Source organism: Cyrtonyx montezumae, unplaced genomic scaffold, assembly GCF_038088225.1.
Source record: "Cyrtonyx montezumae isolate F1298 unplaced genomic scaffold, pur_monq_1.0 scaffold_23, whole genome shotgun sequence".
Lineage (NCBI taxonomy): Eukaryota > Metazoa > Chordata > Aves > Galliformes > Odontophoridae > Cyrtonyx > Cyrtonyx montezumae.
This window is the reverse complement of record NW_027071970.1, coordinates 6,739,253-6,762,466: the sequence shown is the minus strand read 5'-3', so window position 1 is coordinate 6,762,466 and position 23,214 is coordinate 6,739,253. Positions and strand designations below refer to the sequence as shown.

Below are 23,214 nucleotides of genomic sequence, written 5' to 3'. Positions count from 1 at the left end.
TAGCAAAAGCTAAATCAGTGATCAAGTCTGCGGTTGCCTAAGTCACTGTCTAGGTAATGGGAACAATTTAAATGCGGAAGCCTGGGCTGAAAAGCCTGCCTGTTTGGGGGTGGGATCGGCCCTAGGGAAGAGGCATGAGATCTCTGCTGGTTGAGATGTGTAAAATCAGATTGCGCAAAGCCCTTTCCTGAATGTGTCGTGGAGAACTGTTTTTCACTGACTGGCGTCTACCAGTTGCCCCTGGCACTGACATGCTGCTCCTCTCATCTGCGCTGAATGCCCCAGCACTGGGGGTTGAGGGCTGGCCTCTGGGTGCCATGCACAGAGCAGACTTCCCAGCGGCAAAGGCGGTGCTGCCGCCTGTGAGTGGAGGGGTGAGCGCAGCCTGGTGCGGGACATGCACGGCAACGTCTCCTCCACATCCTGCTCTTCCTTTTGTTTGTGTTGGTTGGAGCATATGAAATTGGGGAAACCGGTGCTGATTTGAATGGAAAATAGCCAGGAATGTAAAATCAAGATAAGTTCTGGTCTCAGTTTGGGAGCTGAGTTGGAGGATACTGAGGTAAGCATGAAGTGCGCCTTCATTTAAATTAGGACATGCAGGCACAGTGCTGCTAGGAGAGGGGTTTTTTTGGCTGGGATTAATGAGGGACAGCTGGAAAATGTCTCTTTCTGGTCAGTGTCTCCGCAAACAGCTGAGGGACCTTGTGCAGCTGTAGGACTGGCCGTGGTGAGGCCCAGTAACTCCCCAGCTTCCTCCCATCTCCTCCCTCACTCGGATTTTTTGCAGTGTGTGTATTTATTTATTTATTGGAGCTGAGCAGGGAAGGAGAGGGAGTTTGATCTTTTCCTTTGGGAGGCAGTGACTGCTCAGAGGAAGGTGAATCATAAAGCATGGCTAATGGAGGGAAAGCTCCAGGCTGTGGCCATCCCCCAGGGTCTGCAGGGTGGATGGAAAGGAGGGGGAGCTGAGTTGATGGGCTGTGCCTGAGCTGCCTCAGTGGGGAGCGTGGTGGGCTCCCCTGCCATGGCAAGGAGCACGCTGGGCAGGGAGGGACAGACCAGAACAGCAGTGTTCAGAAATTGCATTTGCTGCTTTGTGTAGACCGTCTTGATCTGTCTCCAAACGCTCTGGATTCAGAACGGTGATGCAAAGCACATGCATTACATCGCTCTGCTTCCACCTTGCTGTGGTGTGAATCTGGTGCAATTCAAGAGTGAATTGGGACCTCTGATCTCTGCTTCTAGGCTCTCTCTGGCCTAATTTCATTCTCTGTTCCCAGACTTGTGCTTGCTTCTCAAAGGGGCTGTTGCAAAAAATAGTCACGGTTATATAAACCACTGAAAGAAGTCAGCGCTCTCAGAAGGAAAAGTGATGAAGAGAGGCATGTGTGCGTTGTGAAAGGCCCTTTCCAGGACTGAGCAGCACTGCACGTGCATGTGTAAAATTGGTACGAGGTGGGAACCTAAACAGGTGCGTTCTGTGCAAAAGTGCGGTCCTAGAAGCGTTTTCTTTCTCATGGACCCTCTGCAGAGTGAAAACCCAGCTCCTCCCAGGGATGGTCTTGGATCAGAATAAAATGTGATCAGAATGAAGTGGTCAGGGGCACTTAAGGCATTGGTGTTTCAGCATCTGGTTGCCTGGTTGAGGTGTTTGTCCTGCACGTTTTGCTGTCTTCTGTTAGGGTGTAGTGAAAAGTGTAGCTGAAGTTTTAAGGATGTTGCTAGAAAGCTTGAGGTCTGGAACTCATTCCTGTTTAATCATTAGTCCTTATTTGCACTGAGAATCAATAGACGTAATTGGTAAGTGCTCTTGACCAGCTGGATCTAGGTTTTTCCGGGCAGTTTGGTCACCGTGTCAGTACCAAAGGGAGTTTCCAGTAGTGCTGCGTGCCCGGCAGCCCTGGCCGAGTTGGTGCTCTGGGCGGCTGATGGGCACCGGTCCTTTTGGAGAGCGGTGGCTGTAAATCCTGTGCAGAGGTCTCTGGAGGGAAGGGGATAGGTGAACCCCTTTTCTATTGGGTGAGAATCAGAGGCTGAAAAGTGGATTTTAGTTCAGCGTGTGTCTGGCTCTGTCCTGCTTTGTGCCCTGGACCAGACAAGTTGCTCTAAACCAGCCATGTACCCCAGGGCTGAATCTTCCAGAAGGCATCACAGGAAGTGGTTGACGTACTTCAGCATTTTGCCTGAGGTGGTGCATGAAGTGACCAACTTGAAGATCTGCCTTTCTTTTGTCTTCTCACTCAAGCTGGGATTTCCCTCCAAAAATACTACTTACTGCCTTTGAAAAAGGCCCTAGGTTCCCAGAAGTGCCGGCACAGCCCTCACAAAGCACGCACTGTTATTCACAAGTTGCTGCAGTGCTTCTGGATCCTGGAATGTGATGAATACTTTCTTGGTCTTCAGGGTGAATTTCAGTTCGGTTTTGCATGTGTGTGTGATTTCTAGGCTGCTCCTGCACCTCCACGTGCACCGGGTCCCATTTCCTACAGGAGAACCACGAGCTAAACAATACCTTCTGGTGTTATTACTGGTCTCGTGTTGCTGCTCGAAGGGCTCTGCTATTAAGGACTTAGGGAATCATCTGGAGCACTGAAATGCTTCACTAGACAAGCAATAAGTGGCCTCAGAGCGGTGGGTAAAGGCAGGGGAACAGATCAAAGGGAGGAAGGAAAATTGGTTCAGAATCCTCAAGTCATGTCCATGCTTCGTTCTGAAAGTCTCTCTATCCAACGTAGAGCATATCCGACACTTCTTGTTTGAAAATCTCCTGGAGAAAGGTTTCTTGAGAGCTTTTCAGTACTTGCTAAGTTCAGGAGCATTGTGCAAACAGCCACACTCGAGACCAGCCCTTGACTGTCTAATAGACAGGCATCCAGGAGTGACATGGAAGCTGTGTTTCTGCCTGCTCTTCTTCTTGCCTACCACGCTGTGCTCAGATTTGGAGGAGTGCTTGGCTTCCACCCTGACAGGACCCTTGCTCCAGGTCCGACCACCACCACATGCGTTTGCTCTGTGAGCCCAAACTGCGGCCGCTTTAGCAACTTGGCAGTGATCAGAGTGCAGAGTATCAGGCTTGGATCTGGTGCTCCGTGCTGCAGGACGCTGCGTGGGGATCTGCAGCGCTTCTGCTCACAGTGATAAGGAGCTGTTCATTCCCTGCAAGCAATTTTAGAGGCTACAAAGAGGGGGGGGGGGGGGGGGGGAGGGAGAGAGGAATAGTAATTACCGCAGGGCCTGACATAGCTCATAATGGCGGCCCTGTTAGATGATATTGTTCTGTTCTACATAATCATTAAATTATTAATCTGTAAGAGCTCTTGCACCTTTCAGCTGCCCTGGGGAGGCAGGAGCTGTGTAAACGAGGCCCTTGGCTGCACCACCCACCTGCCCACAAGGCTGTGCTGCATCCTCTGTGGTTAGCAGCTTGCAGTCTGAGGGAACGCTGGAGTGAGGCTCCTCGTGCTGAAGCAGTGCTCCTGTTGGCTGGGACCCAGGGGAGGAATGGTGAGGGAATGGAGCACTGCTCCTCCACTTGCTCTTCCTGAAGCAGAGAAGGGCAAAAATGCTGTTTGGCTTTGTGATACCTTCAGCCTTGTTTCAAGCTGTCACAGACCCAGCAGGGATGTTTTTCCCTTCAGTTCTAGAGAGAGGACATCCAAATGGGGCAGGGAACTGCTAACTTCATTGAGGAAAGCACAAACAGGGACCCCAAGGGTTGGCGTGGAGCTTAGGGTATCTTCAAAGGGTGCTGGCTCCTGAGTTGCAGCAGCGAGGCTGCCTCGGAAGCTGCCGGTCGGAAATGGCAGTGTGCATGTCTGCTGGGACACATGCCGGAGCCTTTATGCTCGCAATACAAAGGTCGGTTCTGTGGATGAGGGTGGGACTTTGCAAGCAGCAGCTTTTATTAGAGCATGCCCATCTGGGGCTCGGCTGTGATGCAGATAGAGCAGAAGATCTCCATGGGGAACAGAGATGAGCAGCAGATGTATAGGGGAGCTGTGGGGTGTCTTTTGCCCACCTGGGGCTGCGGCCATCTCCCAGCCTCATGCGGGAGCAGAATGTGCTCCTGGAAGCTCCCAGCAAGAGGGAAGGGGAAATGCCTCCTTTCACTTTCTAATCAAGAAAGAAGTGGGATTTCCTGGGATGGCTCGAATCCGTCCACATAAAGGACTCCCAGTGCCTGGCTTCGCTCACAAGGGGAGAATTCCACTTTTCATTTTATTTTATTTTTTTTTTAATTTAATCCCTGCTTAATCGTATGCAAATGATTTGCTTGAAACAGCAGAAAAACTTGGGAGGGGACTTGTTCTAGCAGATGCGTTGGTTTGCTGGATTTTTTCACTCATTAGTGGGCTCCCTCAGACACATAGGTTTTATTGTATGCTTTCTTTAAAGGGTGACTGATGAAATTGAATGATGTATTCAGGCTCTTCCTCCCCCAGCTCCCCTCCTGCCTTTACAGCAGCTCGCAGAAAATGCTATAGCACAGGCGTTCAGTGTTTCAGAGCAGCACTTATGCCAAAAATGGTTCAGATCTTGGGCTGGAAATCACCAGAAGCGAGAGCAAAAGTTACTGTAAACTCTAGGTGTGAAAGTTTGTGTCTGCAAACCGAGGCTGCGACGTTGAAAGCTCTGCTCTGTAAATGTTGGCTCTGGTTGCTGAGGGTGGTGCCACGTGTGCGGTTTTGCTATCAGCAGGCTGAGCAATAATCTGTGTGTTTTACTTTCTCTTAAAAGTGATTTTTCTTGTTAGACTTCCTTGAGCATTGTTTTCTTGTCACTCGGATTCGAAGCAATGAGATGTGCTTCTCATGGTCAGACAGAGGTGCCGAGTTGTGTTCCCTGTGAGCTGGGGGAGCCTGCTTTACCCTCGTGCCGCGTGCCCCAGTGCTCACCAAGAGCTGCAGCAGAGCCTTAGCCTTAGCATCTCCTGGTGTCTCCAGCCTGTGCTCCAGAGCCCGCCATCTCTTTGGGATCCGTCACGACTTAGTGCTGATTGCATGTGAAAAATGGGAACAATGGGTTGTAAATTCAGAGCTGGCTGTCGTTTTGTGTGCTGCTCTTGCTGCTGCGTGACGCCAGGACGCTCTCTTTGCTACCCAGCCCAGACAAAGCCTGGTTGGATCCTGCTTCGTCCTCCGTGCACTTGGTGCACTGATGATGTGCTGGAGGTAGCTGCTCTTCCCTGACATTTTAGGCTCCTGCTGAGCTGTGTAGCAGCCATCCATGCTACAGCCACACGTGCAGCTTTGTCCTGGACGAGATGGAGAATTTCCTTCTTATTCACCTCAGCTTCAATGTGTATTTTGTATAGATTTCTCTCATTTTTTTTATACATTTGCATCAGGTAAGGCACTGAGTGCTTGCAGTGCCATTTCCTTAATAATCACATTAATAGATCACTCTTCCTGGCTCTTGTCTGTCTCTGATGCAGATTTTGCATTTCAGTATTTGTTTGGGTTTTTTTTTCCTCCTGAGTCGTCACTTTAAATATATAACAATGCACATTTCACGGTGCTCTTTCTCATGCACATCTCCCAAGGCACCTTAGAGTGAAATCAATGAAATCAAAAAGAAAATCAACTTAGTTCAGCCATGTGTTGAATTAATTCATTTTTCTAAAGCAGAGCCAAGGGAGAAAACCTTCTTCTGCATTCAGTATCTTTTGCCCTTCTGCTCTATTCCTCACCCCATGTTATTTGTGCAGCACTGGGTGCCAAAGTGCTGGTGATGATTTTAGCTGTGTCTTAGAAGGTGGTGATGTTGGGGGTGCTCCCTGCTCTCAGACCAGCTTTCGTTCCTTTGAGGCTGCCTGCTGTTTTATCAGATAGCGAGGAGGAAGAGCTGCTGCTGCAATAGGTTGGCTGTTTGAATGCAGGAGGTGGGGGTGGGGGAAGCCATCAAATTAACTCATAAAAGCTTTATTTACAATGAATGGACTTTTTTTCCCGTCTGCCATTATCATCTTGTCTGTAACCCAGTGACCCTGATTATCGTGAAGCTGTTTACAAGGTTTAGGTTAATTGGATTTCTTTAACTATTTCCCAGAGCTGTGAGGAGCACGAATGCACAGCCGTGGAGTTCAGACAGCATAGCACAACCCAGTTTCAAGGAGACGGGCTTCTTCCAAGAGGAAGTCATTTTAATTCGTATCCAGCTGAGTGCATAGCAGCGTGGGCCTCTCATTTGGTGTCATGTTGTCCAGCACCCTCTTTCATATGGATGTCTTTGGTTGCAACTTATGTTTTCGATACACCAATTGCATTTTAATGTGATCAGAAAGAAATGAGCTTATTTTCAATGAGAGAGGCTTGGAAATGTTTGGGTTTTTTTTCTTCAGCTTGAAAGCAGTGTCTCTGGTTTTGTTTTTATACATAGAATTGTGGATAAAATAGCTGTGCATTGCCTGGCTGCCTAAATAGACAGGAGGATATAGCTGGGTGAGATCAGGACAGTGCTTCTGCGTGCTTTGCTTTCATCTTAGGATGCACGATTGTTCTTTAATGGCACAACATTGCACCCTCCAGGTGCAGCGTGTAATTGCAGGTCTACAGATAACAGACTCGTTTCATGAGCTGTGTTTTCATGAGCAAATCTTCCCACATTCTCCTTGAGTATTACTCACCCTCTCTTTCTCTTCCCTTTTCAGGCTTCTGTAGGCTCTGAGAAGCTGTTCTCCCCTGCAGCAAATAAAGGTAAGTGATTTAGAGAAATTCTTTCTTGATCTTACAGCAAATGATTTGTGTGTGAGGCTGCAGAGAACATCATGCAAACAGCAGAATATTCGTTTTGCCAGCACCTGTAATTTTGCCACGCACACTGTCATAAAGATCAGCTTTGCGGGTTTGTGTTAAGTTAAAATGTAGAGCAGTGTTGTCTCAGTGTGGGGTGGGACTTCTTCCCTGCAAGTCAGAGCCACAGCAGATGTCTTAAGGAAGGGGATTACTGACAAAGGAGAAGTCAGCCCTCGGCGTAGGGTATATGCTAGCTCCCTCCAATGCAATCAAAATCTCATTTCTTCCAAACAAAGAAGTATTTCATTATTTGTTTCATATCTGAGTATTATTCTTAGAAGGCCTTGCACATCTGTCTCCTGCTGATGTGTACAGAGTGTTTGTGTCTCTCGCAGCTCTCCAGAATGCGGTGGAAGGTGCTCAGTGTGCCGCAGGGTTTCAGCTCCTGCTATTACTATTAATTGAGGGTTACCTGTGATACTCACTGGGTGTTGCTAAGAGACTGCACCAGTTAGGATTCCCAGTGGGAGTTACAGTGACGTGTTTCTAAATATGCCAGGCTATCCTTCGGGGGCTCGGTGCAGCTGTGAAGTGGGGCTACTCCAGTTGCTGCTGTTCCTAGGGTCCGGCTCACTTAGCTGGATACTGTAAATAAAAATCCTGAAGAAGCAGCTTGAAGGGCAAAGCGTGGAATGTGATTTGAAAGCATTGTGTTGGGAATGGTTCCACTGCAGCATGCAAGAGTTTTGTCCTCAGAGGGTGCTGAGGCCCTGGCACTGCCCAGAGCTGTGGTGCCCCATCCCCAGAGGTGCCCGAGGCCATGGCTGTGCCCTGGGCATCCTGAGCTTGGGGGGCATGCAGCCCGTGGCAGGGGTTGGCACTGGGGTGGACTCTAAGGACCCTTCCAACCCAGATCATTCTGTGATTCTGTGATGTGGCTCCAAATGACTTGGCAGGGCGTGCAGCTGTTCTGCAGCATTCCCAGCACTTGAGTTGTGGCATAAAAAAGTAGGAGGAACATACAAATACCCTGAAGAGAGGAGATGAGCACATTGATAAGAAGTGGTGGAATAACCTTGTGTTGTTTCAAGAGGGCCAAGAAAACGGAGTCGTTTGCAGTTGTGTAGGAGTTGGTGCTGGCCATGGATGGGCGTTGTGGTGTGTGCTGCATCACCTGGACACAGACCCAGATCTGCTCAGCAGTGCTAAGTATTAGGAATTCTCTTTCTTTCCAAGCTTTGCAAGGTATCGATTCCAAATGTGGAAACTGATGACAAGCCTATTGTGTTATTACATTTGCAGATATTTTTATGAAAGTATACGGCTTGATGTGGGGGAAGGAGAGAAGTTTAAACAAATGGGGAAGAGCATTTATCTTCTGTCGGCCTTGGCTCGCTGATAAGGCAAGCCAGATTGCCCATACGGCACTGCCTCAGCAAAACAAAACTCTTGCCATCCTGAATAAACGCGTGGCACAGAGATCTGCTGCAGAGGCTTGTGTTGAAGTGTGAGCAGCTTTGTTGGCTCCTCCTTGTGTTGAAGCCCAAGATCCCCCACCCCTTTGCATCACAGAGCAGCTCAGCAACACAAGTTTTCAAAATACCTCTCCGTTGGGAAGTTCAGTGTGTGAATGCTGCAAATTTGCTGTCTTGAAATCTGTTCGCTGCTGTTTATATCCCTATAGCTGACGGCTGTTCGCGTTTGGTTTGGTGTGGAAGTAGACGGTGCAGTGTTGGGTTTGGATGGTAATTTTTGCCTTGCTCTTGTCCCCCGCACTCAGCAGTGCTTGTGGACCTTGCTGAGAGGTTGGGCTCATGGGCTGTGCTGCGGGCAGGCTCTGATGTGCGCTGCTTCTGCTCCTGCTGAGAGGTGAAATTAATTTGTCTTGTCAAGACTTTGTGCAGAAACTCTAACAGTGCTGAATTCTGCCCTCACCCTGTTGTCACTCTGCAACGCAGGAGCCAGAACTTGTCTCTCACACATGCAAATGCACACCATGCCAACAGGGCCGGGCTTGGCGATGCCATATGGCCGGGAGAAAGTGATTTGCAAAGCGTTTCACTGGAATTCCTTTTGCAAGATAACAGCATTGTCTTCGGGCACACGTTGGGCAGGGCTGGAGCTGCGGCAGCCAGACCGGCACTCCGAGTCGTGGTGGGCACATGCTGCTCTGCTCCCGAGGGCATTTGTGTTGTGCCGTGCTGTGAGTTATTTGGGACTTTCTGCAGAGATTGCATGCAGTACAGCCGCAGCAGGGCTGTTGTCAGTAGAGGCAGCCAGGCTCTCCAGCACAGCGAGGCAGACTCATTGTCTGGCACAGCTCTCCCGGTTCTCTGCAGGCTTTCCCCGGGGATGTGTTTGGCCTAACGTATTTGCTTTATGCTGTCCTAGTTTATCAGCAGTTTAGCAATGCAATTAAGTGCTAAGATAGACGGTTCTCGCCTGTTGGAGGCTGGAACAGCTGTAAAATGTCACCTTTGACCACGTGTGGCTCTGCAGGCAGCCGAGGAGCAGCGCCTTTTGTCTGGTGCTCACTGGGAGTGCAGCTCTCGGCCATCGGACGCAGTCCTGCAGCTGGGACATGGGCTGAGCTCCCGGGGCTCAGGAGGCAAAGTGCCCCTTAGGAGGAAACAGCATCTCAGAACAGAAGCAGAGGATCCCCAGCCTGCCGTGCCGGCAGCTTTGTGTCTGACATAGGGAAGCAGTTGTTGAGCGCTCCTTGTGGTGGGGCAGTCGCAGGGACATTTGCTGCCTGGGGCCATGTGTTGCCTCCTCCTGGTGCATGAATTGATCAGCAAATAAGAAAGATCTCTTTGCTGCCTTACACAGCTCCTTTCTCACAGGAGTCTGACAGGCAGTCCTTTACCTGCTCTGAAGGGCAGTCATGGTGCAGGGAGGTGGGGGTGTAGGCTGAGCCCAGCCATCTCCCTGTGAGTCTGTGGCCAGAAGAGAGCACCCAGGGCTGGTGGGGGGCTCGGCCACAGGAAGACCTGCCTGCCCTGGTGATGACTGTGGGTGTGCTGGGGTTGGGCTGTGCTCTGTGGACCTTAGAGCCATGTTCCTGCAGTGGGTTGACCTATTGGGTGTCACTAGAGATGCCCCATGAGCTCTTTGCCTTGCTTCCCCGTGCACGAGGCAGAGACCGGGGCTCGTCAGCCAAGTGTGCTGGGAGACCCAGTTAATGAATGTTTATCAAGTGTTTTATCTAGAGATCTATTTAATGAGAGATTCCATAAACAGCACGAGGCTTCTCTTTCATGGCAGTAATAAATGACAGTGAAAATAAGTCTTATCCTTCCCCCACATGTTGCCCCCCAGGAAAAAAAGATTGCTTACCCTCCACTCGCTGCTCCCTGGTTTCGAGGCAGAGGGCTTTGAAGTGCTATCTTTCATCATGAACTGTACACATCCTCAAAGCTCTAAAGCTCACAGCCTGTGTCTTATCCCTCTGACAAGAGGGAGGCAAGCCGTCCCGGCGCGCAGGTCGTAATTGTCAGCCATGGGATGTGCTGCAGCCACCCGCCCCAGCGGGCTAGTGCAGCTTATGGGCCTTTGAAGTTCCCTTCTTTTATTTTCTGTCCTCTTGACCACGAAAGTGTGCCTTGGGCCAGCAAGAGAGATTTCTTGTTCAGAGACGACACCGAGCCCTGACAAGCGCATCTGAACCAGAGAGGAACCCTTGTTCCTCTGAGATCACTGCTCTATAATTCTGTTGCCTTAAGGGGACTGTCTCTCCTTTTTCTCTCTTCTCTTCCTTTTTTTTTTTTTTCTTTCTTTTTTTGAATTCAGTACTAAACTGTCACACTAAATCATTTTAAAAGATAAGAATGCAAAACCTCCAGTGTAGGACATACTGTAAAACCGATGGCTGTTACAGCGAGCTGGGGTGAGAGGGGAAAGCAGGGCAAGGGCAGGGCGGGCAGCGAGTTTGCTGTTGAGGAGGAACCTGTGACAGCTGGCAAAGCAGGAAACCTGAACGCAGCTAAGCTGAGAATTAGGTGCTGAGTACAGGTTTGTGGTAGTACAGCTTCCTCGTGGCTCCGTGCAGGCAGGCAGCTGAGAGCAGAGCCTCCCTTGCCCACTGTGCCACTCAATGCCGAGCTTTGCATTGCAAGAAGGTGTGCACAGGTGCAGAGCAAACACCCCACCAGGCACTTAGCTCTGCTTGACATGAACAGGGTCAGGAGTGATATCATACATTTTTCCAGTTTTCTGCGTGGGGTCCACAGCAGGGTTTGAAATGCAGGAAAAGCTGCAGTGTCTCCCGTCCCTTTGACCTCAGCTTTATCCCCAGGTTTTGGTTATGTTTGTATGAGGTCACCAGCATGTTTGCCATCACCTGGCCAGTGGGTGAACTGATGATAATTTGCAGCTGAATCTTGGGACGATGATCCCCCATAATTACAGGCATGCAAAGACTTCTGCAGCAGCATCTGTAATAATAAATTAAGCAATGCATCTACGTGGATAGCAACCACATCGCTGTGATTGATGCAGTTCTCAGGATGCTCTGCAGCTGCTCTACTCCCCATGTTGCATCTCCTGTGGTTTTAGCACAGCCGTACAGTATTCTGTGTTTTTCATGAAACTCAAGCCCTCGGAGAACCACATGAGAATCAAAGCTTTAATTTCATTTTTAAGTGAGATTTTAGTCTTCCCTGCCACAGAGCTTGGAACTGTGGTTCTTCTACGCTTCCCAGCCAGCAGGTAGTTGAAAAGAAGCCCAAATACCTTGTTCTTAACCTCATTTTAAAGACAGCTTGTGATTTGTGAACGCTTAGGGTTGGCAGTGCTGGATACCGTGAAGTACTGCGAAATGCATCATGTGAGTCCATCCCGGCGTCGTTTTGAAAAGATCCATCTAATTTTGTCGCTGACTGCACGAGTATATTAGCTTCCTGGCTTTCCTGCGTATGCAGATATATAATTACACAGTGGCCAGGGAAAGAGGGAAAGAGGAGGACTTTGATTTTCTAGCAGCGTGCGTAACCGAGATAATCACACAAGTCACAGCCAGTTGGGCACATCTTGGAACAAAAGCAAGCGCAGAAAACTGCAGCGAGTGCAGTCTTTTTAGTCTTGCAGTGCTGTCATCTTGTAGGCTCTGGAAAGCTCTCAGCCTTCTCTTTGGAAGTGGGAATGTGCACTGGCATCGACGTCTCGCCTATGAACTACGTGCATTTAATAGTAATTCAGGACACAACCATCCGTAGCCATAGCAGCCATCTGGAAAACACATAACGGTGGACAAGTAGGAGAGGCCATTCACCATAACCACACTGTCCAGCTAACGTTGTACCATTCAGAATGCAAAAGTGGGTAATTTATTGACTTGGAGCCGTGTGCCGTATGCCTGCAGAGTAAGAATGGCCTGGTGCCGGCGGGCGGCTTTGGCTTGCGCCATTTGCTGTGCAGTTTGCACAGCTATCTCCTGGTGCGTCTCCCCTGAGTGAGCCAGCATAGAGCTTGCTTTGTAGCTTCAGGCTGCAGCCAAGAGAGTTGAAAAGTTGAATTATAAACATTTCCAGGCCTTCTGTTTGGTGTCTCGTGTTTTGTTTCGTTGTTTTAAGGATGTGGGGTATGTTGCTGCACTCCCATCAGTGGGATTAGAATGAATAGAAGCAATACTGTAGGAGATAAAGCATGTTTAATTATTTATTTGGATTTATTGTATTACGGACTGAAATTGCTTTTTGATTTAAAGTATCCAAGTCACGGGTGTGTTTTTGGAATGGGGAGAGGCACGCAGGAGCACATAAACACACAGTCACTGAGGGTAATGTAAGAAGGCTCTGCCCAACTGCCTTTCCTCCGCAGAATTTGTTCATTTCCTTCAAGATTTTCAATTTCAAGCGCAGCTTTGTTAAGTAGCGCTGAAAGCCAACTGCCTGCTGAGCCCTGCCCACCGAAACGTAAATGAAATAAATACAGTCCTCGTTGTGTAAATGTTATGAAGTGAGCGGTTTGTTTTCTTTAATTACACTTTTTTATTTAAAATAAACTATAAAAGCAAAACAGTGCACATCCGGAACGCACCCGTTCAAACTCGTATTGATTGAGCAGGGCAGTTGTAGCTTTCCTCAGTTCACGTGAGAGGAGATAAAAGGGCCATCACACTGCAAACCAAAAAATAATTCCTTCCTAGTGTGCGCTGGAGTTTACATTAGCCAGACTCTCGAAGGACGTTGGCAAGATACCGCATTTTGTACTCCCTGTTTATAGTTGGCTTATCTGCTTCCTGCGGAGCGGGGCGAGGCGGCCTGCAGCCGGAGCCGCGGGCGTGCGGCCGTGGTGCAGAGCAGCTGCAGACCCACACAGCTATCGGTCCCACTTCTCCTCGATTCAGGCTTTCAAACGCCTCAGGGACATGTTTTATTCATGTAAGATTCCGTAAAGCTTCAGTTCCTCAGCAAATGAAACGCGTGGCATGAGCCCGATGCGCCGCTCATCCCGGCTGGCAGCAGGGAGCTCCAGGACAGCCGTGTCTGCGAGCGGCTTTCCCCCAGGGCCGCGCTGACCCCGTTCCCTTCCCCTGGCTCCTGGGGGTGCGGGGCAGGAGCGCAGGACTTGGCACAGTGTCTGTGTTTGTGTCTCTGTGCCGTTGAAAAGGATACTTGTTCTGGGGTGGCTGTTTTCCAAATAGTAAATATTTTCTTGTAAACTGCTGGGACAGACAAGTGACTGCAGTGCTTTACTTCATTTATTTGCTTTGAATGGATGGCAAAGTCTTGCAGGTAATAGGAAATTAAAAGTTTCGTATATGCATATATATATATTTAACTATCGTGCAAAATTTATTGCAGAATTACATCCCTGCCATAGGTTTCTGTTGGACACTTCAAGACACCTATGGAAAAGTTCTCATTTGCCATTAAATTGTAAAAGTTATTGAACTCATTTTTATGGGACCCCATTACATTGCTGAAGAAACATTGGTTTCATCACTAATGAATTCTTTACAGTTTATCCTAAGGGAATAGTCATCCTTCCAGATCTCCCTCCCATGAAATGGATGCTAAGCTTTTGCCCTGTTGCAGGTACGTGGTTGGAAGGTGTTAGCCGGGTGAGCATCAGAGCCTGACAGCACACAGGGAGGTGTGCCAGCTCTGGGAGTTCTTGAGCAGGCAGCCCCCTGGGTCGGGGTGATATAAGCGTTAGGTTTGAGGGTGAAAAAGGAGACTGCAGATGAGTGTGTGCATCTCCCAGTTGTGGGTCACAGCACTCAGAAGTGCAGCTTGGAATGAGGGACAGTGCAGCCTGGCTGTTCCTGCTTCCCAGGCAGCACAGGGCACTCGCAGAATAACATAAAATAATGTGCTCACTGTGCTTTCCCTCTGCATCCAGAAGAGCATGTGTAGACGTCCTCCCAGTGAAAAGAAAGTACCAAGCTGGCTTTGTGCTTAACTTAGCGCTCACAAGCACCTCTCGTATGCAAGCGCAGAGCTACCTGATGAAAAGCAAATGGGCAGGGAGGGAAATGAAATTCGGTAATTGCCAGTTTCCCTCATTCCACTCCCTCTTCTGTTTTGCATAAGAGTGACTATTTAAGTCTCAGCTGGGGTGGATTTTGATTATAAGCAGACATCTACGGATCTGCATCTGCTGCTGGTGCCGGCTCAGTTTGTTCTGCATTGCCATTATTATCGGTGATCCGGTATTGACAGAGCTTCCAAAGAGCTGTGCAGCCTCTGCCCATGGCCATCCTGCACGGCTGCTCTGGGCACAGCCTCCCCGTCCCCTGCAGGGACAGCCCAACCTGGCACAGGCATAACAGCTGGGGAAGAAATCTGGCAGCGTGGACATTGGATGTTTACGCAATAATGAACGTTATCATCATTTTTATTATTGAATCGGTCTTAAAAGTTGAGCTAGAAACAGGAAGCCAACAAGAAGAATCCGTCCATTACATTCTGTGCTGACCAGCCTGATGATCAAAGCAGAGCCAATTATTTGGTGCATCTCAGCAAAGCACCAGGCAAACTATGGGCATGACATCTTCTCCCAGTGCTTCTAATGGACTGGGTCCAGGCCTGCAGCTCAGACTCTGCCTGCTGCATCCATTTCCTCCTCTGAAAGCTGTAAACCTCTTGATGCATCATTTCCTGCAGCCTGTACTAAACATGCTGCCCAGGTGCCCCCGTGTAAAGCCGCTCCTTGCCGAGCTGCTCTTGCTGCTGGCAGGCTCTCTTAGCATCGCAGGGTGTTAATGCTAACTAAATGGGGTGTGTTGTGATTTGAGACCCAATGGGTCCTATCAGAGTTTCTCCTAAAATGGGAGTCTTGGGTTGTTGGTTTTTTTTTTTGTTCTGCTTTGGTTTATTTTGCCTTTTCCCCTGTTTGAATGTGATCCCTGCAATTTTGTTTTCACTGAAATATTGACTGGCAGCATTGCAAATTGCCTGCATGCAGGCAGGAGCTTGCCAGCGCTTTCTTACTCAGTTAGCCGTCAAGGTTGTGGATTCCACCAAGAGCAGTGCCAGGAAAGCTGTTGATCAAAAGTATTCCTAACATCTGTGAGTCCTCTCCATCCAAGGGAGATGTAGTTACATTCTCCTTTTCCCTGCACGCCTTCCAAAGTGTTGCTTCAGACACCTAGAAAGCCCCACTTGCAAATCATGAGCCGAACTCTTGATTTGCAGCTCCATTTCCAGCTCTGTCGAAATCCAATATAAACTCCCTCTGTCATAACACACGAGGAACTTCGGAGAGGAGACCGGGCACGTTGCTCTGTGCTGTCACTCATTGGATCCAGATGCTGTCCTGTGCTGTTGGTGGTGGTGAGCCAGCGAGGAAGGTCTTGGAGCAGGGGTGGGGAGGACACAGCTCTGAGCAGGCCTGAGACTGCTTGCTTGCATGCACACATACGTGCACATAGAGTTGTGCCAGCATGAGGACAGGGCTGAGGCAGTGGGGAAAAGCCTGATTTCCCTTCCACCCCTTTCCTACCACCAGCAGCAGCTCACAAGCCAATCCTTAAATAATTAACGTGCCCAGTGGGACAGGAGGAATCAAAAGCTGTTGTGTTCCCAAGTTTTCCCTGGCTCCGACAGGCACAGCTCGCTGTGTATTCTGGCACCTTGGAGCGGGTTTTCCTCCCTCCTTCGCCTCCCCCTTATTATCCTGTATGTGTGCTGGACAGGGAAGTGGCGTTCCCAGCCCAGCGGGGGATGACTGTTATTTCAGACCAGCAACAGGGGAAAAGGAACAGCCTGTTGCCTGATTGATGTTTGTTTTTGGTGGACGGACACCAAAGGTTCATTAGAGACGGAAGGTTTGGGAGGAGGGGGCCGGCGGGCGGGGGAGACGCTCGCTCTTAAGGAACTATTGTACCCCCGCGCGCTAACCTGGCTCTGCACTTTCTTTGACTTCTGTGAATGTCTCAGCTGTACTGTTTTGGCCCCGGCAGCTTTAGGAAAATATACACACAGCACAGAGGCTTCAGTGAAAGCTCTGTGATCGGGGGTCAGGAGAAAAAGAAAGGGGAGGAGAGAACAATGCAGTAGGTTTTCGCTGTAATTAATTTCGAATGTGCTGCTCATCTGTTTTCCTTGGGTTTCAAAGGGAGCTCTGTGAGTCCAAGGGGCTTTTCCTTCAGCATCTGCTGCTTTCCACAGGTGGAGATGGAAAGTCTGCAGGGTTCAGGGGATGGAGGAATCTCGCTGCTTACCACCATGGGTGTGTGGAGGTGGGGGGGCTGTGCAGCTTGGCACCAGTGGGCAGTTTGCTGCACAGAGCTCTCAGAGCACAGTCAGTTCAGTGAGCAAGGTTTTTTGCTACTGGTGGTGGTCCTGAGAGCATCCAGTTTGTGGTCGAGGTGAACTGTGTGGTTTCGAGGATTTGGGATCAAACCCTCAATTAATTTCTGCTTATTTTCTGCCTTTGAAAAATCTCCCATTATTGTGTCAGGAACCAGTAAGTTAACATTAAATCCCAGGTATTAAAGCATCTTAAGTAGAAGCAGCTCCTTATGCTGATATCCTGATTCCCATTTTACAAATCTCATCAGTCGGACGGAGCTGCTGTGGCTGGGTGGCATGGAGCAGGGGCTGGTGCCTGGCACAGAGCGTCGTCCTCGTGTCCTTTGCCTCCAGGTCTGAGTATTGATGAAGTCATACAGTTGTGGCAGTAAAGAGAAACGACGCAGCCTATTACGGTATTGACTTTACTACCCTTGACAAGATATCCTTGTGCTGACTTGATATCCCTATGAATCTTAGCTAGAAAAATCAGTACTTAAACTGTCAGTAGGGCTTCAGCAGCTCTGTTTTCAAATTGCTCATTGCTTAGCAGCTCCCACTGCTCCCTGGAGCTGGTGGATAATGACCTCTTGTTTGACCACGTGGCTTCCTTGTGATCCTTAGCTCTTAGAAAAAACACCCTCAGTATGGGATGGTGAATATGTCTGAAGTTTGGCCTTAACGAAAACACTTCCTGAGAGCGACTGAAGAAAGTGTTCCCTTTTTCTGGTCAGAAGCTAATTCCGGGCAGCCACAACTTGCTGCATACCCCAGTGGTACGTGGGATGGGCTCTTGTTTGTGATACAGTTCTTCCCCGGATGCCAGGGCTGCTCTGTGGCTGGGGGAGCGCGGCCATACAGTGATAAATGTCTGTGTGGTTTCGGGGAGAGATGTAAACACTGCAGCTGTGTTTCAGCCTGCGTGAAGGCTTCAGCCACGTCCCATAGCCTAGTAAAATAAGGGGACTTTCTGGTACTGCTGTAGGGCTGGCTTCTGCAAAGCTGTTGAGCAATAGGATGTCACCCAGTGTGCGTGTAGAGCTGTCAGCTCCAGTGCCTGGGAGCAGTGGGCACATGAGGCTCAGAGTGACTTTGGCACAGGTTGTGGAAGGATTGCATCGATGTGATGAGGTGTGGTGTTCATACAAGGCTCTGAGGACTAGTTTCCTTTAAGTGCTTTTCTCTAAAAGTGACTTGTGCAGGAAAGGGAGGTCACATTTGAAGAATATTCAAGCCCACCACCACCCGCTCGTTGTGCAGAGAAACCCGTCAGAACGAGGAGGGAGATCTGAGAGCAGTCCAGGTTTAATTTCCTGGTCTTCCTCCCTAGGAAGAAGTATCATTTCCTTTTAACTCTTGAACAAACAACTGCACTGGCCACATCAGAGTGAAGCATCCTTTAGACCACATCTAGATAAGCCTGGGCTCCAGCCTGCACTCTTGGCCGTGGATGTTTCAGTGCCTGGTGCTGTGGCAGCACATAGGAGTGCAGCTGTAGGTTTCTCCATTCTCGAGCCTTGGCCATGCCTTTCACCTTTCTCCTCTCTTCAGTTTAGGCAGTCAGGGAAGAAGAAGGGCAGGCAGTGGGGCTGGAGGGAGTGAGCTCAAGCTGCCTGTCCGGGGCTGACCTGTGTCATAAATCCCCCATAGAGCAGAGACCCTCAGGCACCCTCACCAGGGCCAGGTGCAGATGCTTGGAGCTGCAGCAGCAGCAGACATACTACCCAGTGACTCCCTTGGGTGCTTGATCAAACCCCAGGAATCAGAATATTCTTCTCTTTTTATTGGTTACAAATGATCTTTCTCTTCTTGAAAGCATTCCCACCACCTGCTCTAGGCTGCCTGTGAAGTTTGCTTTGAAAGCACATCTCGCTCTTAAAAAGGAGGAAGGGAGGGATGGAGCGTTGCGGGAGCACTGAACCACTGCGAGTTTGCCTTTGGAGATTGGCGAAGGAAGAGCAAGAGCAGGGAATGCTACAGGGAGATATTAAATGAGGCCCTTTTGTTTCTCTCCTTGTAGAGCGTAAAAATGCCCAAGGCATGAATACTCTGTTCAGATTACTCATGAACATTTAAATGTCTGTTCTGGTAATTTATAAAATGAAGGGGTGGGAAATTCCTGATGCTAGGAAGGATAGGGAGCCCTTCCATGCACGCCGAGCTTCCCGCACGGCACTGCGGGATGTGTGCTGTGCTGTTGGGGGGAGGCTGTGCCGTGCACAGACCAGCATTACCATTCAGCATCTTCTGGGAGCAAGAAGGGTTCGTATCCTTACTGCAAGCCAAGGCAGGAGCAGGCTGAGAGGCATGCCAGAAACCAATAGCTCTTTGGTTTTGTCTCTAACTGTGTTCACGTATCCGTGCAGGTTGCTCGCTATTGACAGGCGTCCTAATGCAAAGTGAATATAGGTCAATTCACTGTTAGCAAGAGGGATCAGGAGGATGGGGTGGGTTTTATTACTTTCAGATATTTGGGCTAGAGGGCTCTTGTGCTGTCAGAGCTGAATCAAACTCTCTGCACGCAACATATGTGATCCATTTTGCGGATGGTTATATGAATGTAGGAAGAGGTGGTTCCCTAAAACAAATCACTGGCAGTTTGGGGTGTTGTCCTCAAAACCAAAACCGTATTGAGTCCTCAGGAACAGAACCAGTGCCACCAGAACTTGGACTGCTGCATGAGCTCCATTCTGCTTGGTGTGAGCCAGCATGGCTGAAAGCCTGAGCGGAGTGCTGCCTCCTCCCAGCTCCTTGGCAATCCTTGTTGAGTTTCTTTGGTGTGGAAGCTGTACATTGCATTTAACGCTGCTGGGATTTCCTGCTGGTCACAGATGTTAATTTTGAGCTTTTCTTCATGTAGAGGGCAGCAGTCCTCCAGCCTGTAGGATTGGGACTGGGTGGGGAGCAGGTGGCTTTGGGCAGAGAGATGAAGACAACAGACTGCTTGCAAGGAGATAAAGGCATGGTGAATGGAAGCTCTTGTCTGCTGTGCGAATGGGAATGGGAAACTCTCAAGAATTTGCATGGACCCCACTTTGCCCTCCTGACATGCAGGATCCCAGGATTGCAGGAGGTTGCCAGACCCAAGTCACTGCTTTTCACTGGGCTTCAACTGTTTGGAAAAACTGTGACATGGATAGGACTTGAAGGAAAAACTTACTGTGAACTCAGTAGAATTGCTGGTACACGTGGCACACATGAAAACAGGAGCAGGAACCACTCAGCATTTACTGTCTCAAAGAAGTATCTGCAGGCTGAGGCTGGATGCTTCCCTCTGTCTGACACCCAGCACTGAAATAAAGATATGCAGCAGTTTTGTATGAAGCCTTTTCCAAGGGTGTACTTACAGATGTCAGAATCACAGGTGGCCTTGAGAGCCCACCTGGTAGGAGCTGAAGGTAGGAGTTCCACGGCGTGCAGCGGTCGTGGTGGGGCCTCTGCAGTGACACGGGGCTCTGGAGGCAGCAGGAAGAGGAGTGGAGCAGAAGTGTTTGGCTTTACAAGGCTCCATTGACTCTTTCAGGCTCTGTACACAGCCGGCCTGGAATTACAGCGTTGCACCACCCAGCACCCTCCACTGGGGAGATTTCTTTCCGCAGTCATAATTCTTGATGAAAGAAGAGATTCAAGTGTTCCTTTTCATGTAGGGTGTGACTGCAGTGCGGAGCAGAGCGCGGAGTTCCTCTGCTACATCTTATTAGATGCCAGATCTGACATTATCTTCAAGCATTTCCGGCACAGGAGTATTTCCAAAATTTCTGCTGCCCATTGAAGAATTCACACTTCATCAAGGGAGAAGGCTGGAAGGAGCTTCACAGCTGCGTTTTGCTCACACTGAGATCATGGCGAAGGAGTCTGCGTTCTGCAGTGCAAGTCATAAGTGAGTGTGCTCGTTCCTTCCTTCGCTGCGTCCCGAGCTGCGCTTCTTGCTTTGAAGAAGACTATAATTCCTGGCATTTTCCACCCTGAGCACACCCAGAAGCTGTCCTCATGCTGTTGCCTTCTCAGAGTTTGTCCCCCTGTTGAGCCAGGAGAGATGGAAACATTTTTTCTAAAGATCTGGATGCAGAATCTTCCACCACAAGGAGGAGAAACACAGTCTGCACATATGATTCAACACCGCGTGTGCAACAGTGTCCAGTTTTCTTGATGTTTGTAGTCAGCGCTCTTAAAGGAAGAATGGACTTTTTTCAGTCTCTAAAGAGAAGGGCCATTTGTGGCTTCTGAATGCTGTTGGCAAACCTTTTCTCGCTGGTGCTGTGCTTGACAGTAGCTGTATTTATGCACTACTCGCCCTGTGAATTAAAATGTTGAGGCAGCTCTTGACATGCTTCTTCCAGCACATCCTTCTGGAGTATTTGGTTGCCATAGGGACTGAATCCAAAGGGCATACACCATTCATGTAAATGTTCCCTGATTAACAACTTGCAGCGTGTCCCTTCAATATTTTAATTATCCGCGATGCAACTTGAAATGCTGTTGAGATATTATCTGTTCATTTCAATACCTGAATCTTTCTTAAGCTGCCATTACAGTAGCTGACTGTGTGAGTAAGAGTGGGGTGAGTGACCTTACTGCCTTACAGGGTAATCTGTTCTTCAGCTTCTCTTCATTCTCCGTACCATCAGTGGAGAAAAGGTGCCCATGCCTCAGTGCCAGGAGGCATGGGCAGTGTGGTACCAGGCAGAGATGGGGCAGCAGGGGCAGAGAGCATGGAAAGCACTGGCCTCGCATGACAGGCACTGAACCTCAAGCCTTGTTTGCCCAAAGTACAGGTGTATTAGCACATATGTGACAGAAGCTGCTGAACTGTGGGAGCTGGACGTAGCAAATAAGACAGGAAGACAGGATTTTGCTGATTTGTGTGTAGTCAGCTCAGTTCCTGTTTAGCAAAGACAAAGTCACCTTGGAGCAAAACTTCAGTGTTCACAGCTCCAGCCATTACACTGAGCATGGGAGTTGGTCAAGTTAGCGAGATGTGTTCTTAACAGCTCTGCTTGCTGCCCTTTTACATCTTTCGCTGCTGACTTTCCTGAGCCGGAAAAACAGCTTTGGCACTTCAAATGCTGATTGCACACAGACACAATAGGTCTTTTTCTGTGGTCTTCTGACATCTGGCACAGACCACTGCAGGCTTACATCCATTAGAAGTGATTACTGCTGTGCATGCTTTACTTGACCACCTGAATGGTAGAGCTTAGCACAGAGCCTCCTGGCCACAGCAGAACACGTGCTCTGTTCTCCAGGCCCTTTCTGCTGCAGTGGGGAACAGACAGAATCCCCCCCCTCCTTTTGTAAAGCTGTGTGGTGTGGGGATGGGGGAGCTGTGGTGGGAGCTGAGCGGCGACGTCCCTGTCCCGATTTGGTGCCATTCCTCTGTGGGAGCACTCAGCTTCATCAGGGCTGCTGGGCACATCCACACAGAGCTGGTGAGACAACAAAGCAGAGCTGTGGAGCCCTAGGGATGGGGCCCGTGCCGGCAGCCTGAACTGAACTCAGCTCGATTAGCTCCCTGGCGTGAGTCCATCCCCACTTAATTGGATGCCAATAGCTTCCCTAACGAGGGCTGCTCAGGGACCTGCTCCAAGGGGCAGCGGTCGGAAGCAAGGATGCGTGCAGAAGTACAGCTCTCACCTGGAAAGGGGGCAGGTAGTTCCCCTCCGCATGGCATCAGGGCAGGCATCGGTGATCTTCCAAGGCAGGGATGGGAATTTCAGCAGCCCTGTGCATGCTTGGCTGCTTAGGGTAATCATCTGCCACTCCCAGCAGAGATGATCTGGTGCTGAAGAATGTTCTGCCATGCCTTGTTCTGGTTTTGGTTAGCAAACGTGCTTTCTCAGCCAGCTGCTGATTTAACTTCTCCAGGCTGTGGGTCGGAAGGGTCATTCCCACTCCTTCAGAGCAGTCTCCCTGATGGATTTGACTTTAAATGATTCTTTGGGTGTTTGGAGTTCTCTGATGTCATTTAAAAAAAAATATATCAAAACCTTTGTAAGACTGTGTAGATGAAACAAAATTGTTGTCTTAGCCCACACAGGGTATTATGCAGCCTGGCAGATCCCTTCCTTGTAGCAATAAGAAAAGGATTTGGCATTTAACCTCTTGAAATTAAACCGGAGTGTGAACTTCAATAGTTCAATCTTATCAGGGCTTTGCTAGAATAACAAATTGTGAAAAAATGTAATCGTGTCTCCAATGTGACCTTGGCAGATCTGCCTCTGTGATGTGAAAGAGATTAGGTAACTCCAAGCAGATGTCTGTTTATTTTGAAAATAATAGTTAGAAAATCTTTTTTTTCCCAGTTTGTTTGCATTGCCTGAGAAGGATATGACAGAGCTGCGGCCTACAGAGCTGTGTAACAAGCTGCTGTTGTGCTGAGCAGTAATTGCTCCTGGAGGTTTGAGCTATTGATCAATTGGTGGGAGGTTCAATTTCAGCGTAAAGACCTGTGTTCATGATTTAATTGGAGTGATTAATAACTCACTCAGGCTGGATGGGAATCGATGGGGATTTGAAACAGCAAAAGCAGTACTTTTCCTCCTGTAATGTAGTAGCTGATAGTTTATTATTTGTGCTGGTTTGACTAATTAAAATCATAAGCTTACTTGCTGTAGCACACTTCTGTCTGTTTAAAGCTCGATCTGGATTTGGGATTTTGTACTTGCTTTCATTTTAAGCTTTTTTTGTCTTCCTTATAGCCTATTTACCTTGCTACTTGTCTGCTGCTCTGCTCAGGTGTG

General features: G+C 49.1%; 1 protein-coding gene across 18 annotated transcripts in view; it reads left to right on the top strand.

Moving 5' to 3' along the window:
• The window catches only part of FBRSL1 (fibrosin like 1), a 415,130-nt gene that overhangs the window by 361,024 nt on the left and 30,892 nt on the right, over positions 1-23,214 (top strand). For all 18 annotated transcript variants that reach the window (XM_065739042.1, XM_065739039.1, XM_065739036.1 and 15 more), the window contains one exon: positions 6,653-6,698. In XM_065739042.1, coding sequence (XP_065595114.1) covers positions 6,653-6,698 — 46 coding nt within the window. The remainder of the gene's footprint in view (positions 1-6,652; positions 6,699-23,214) is intronic.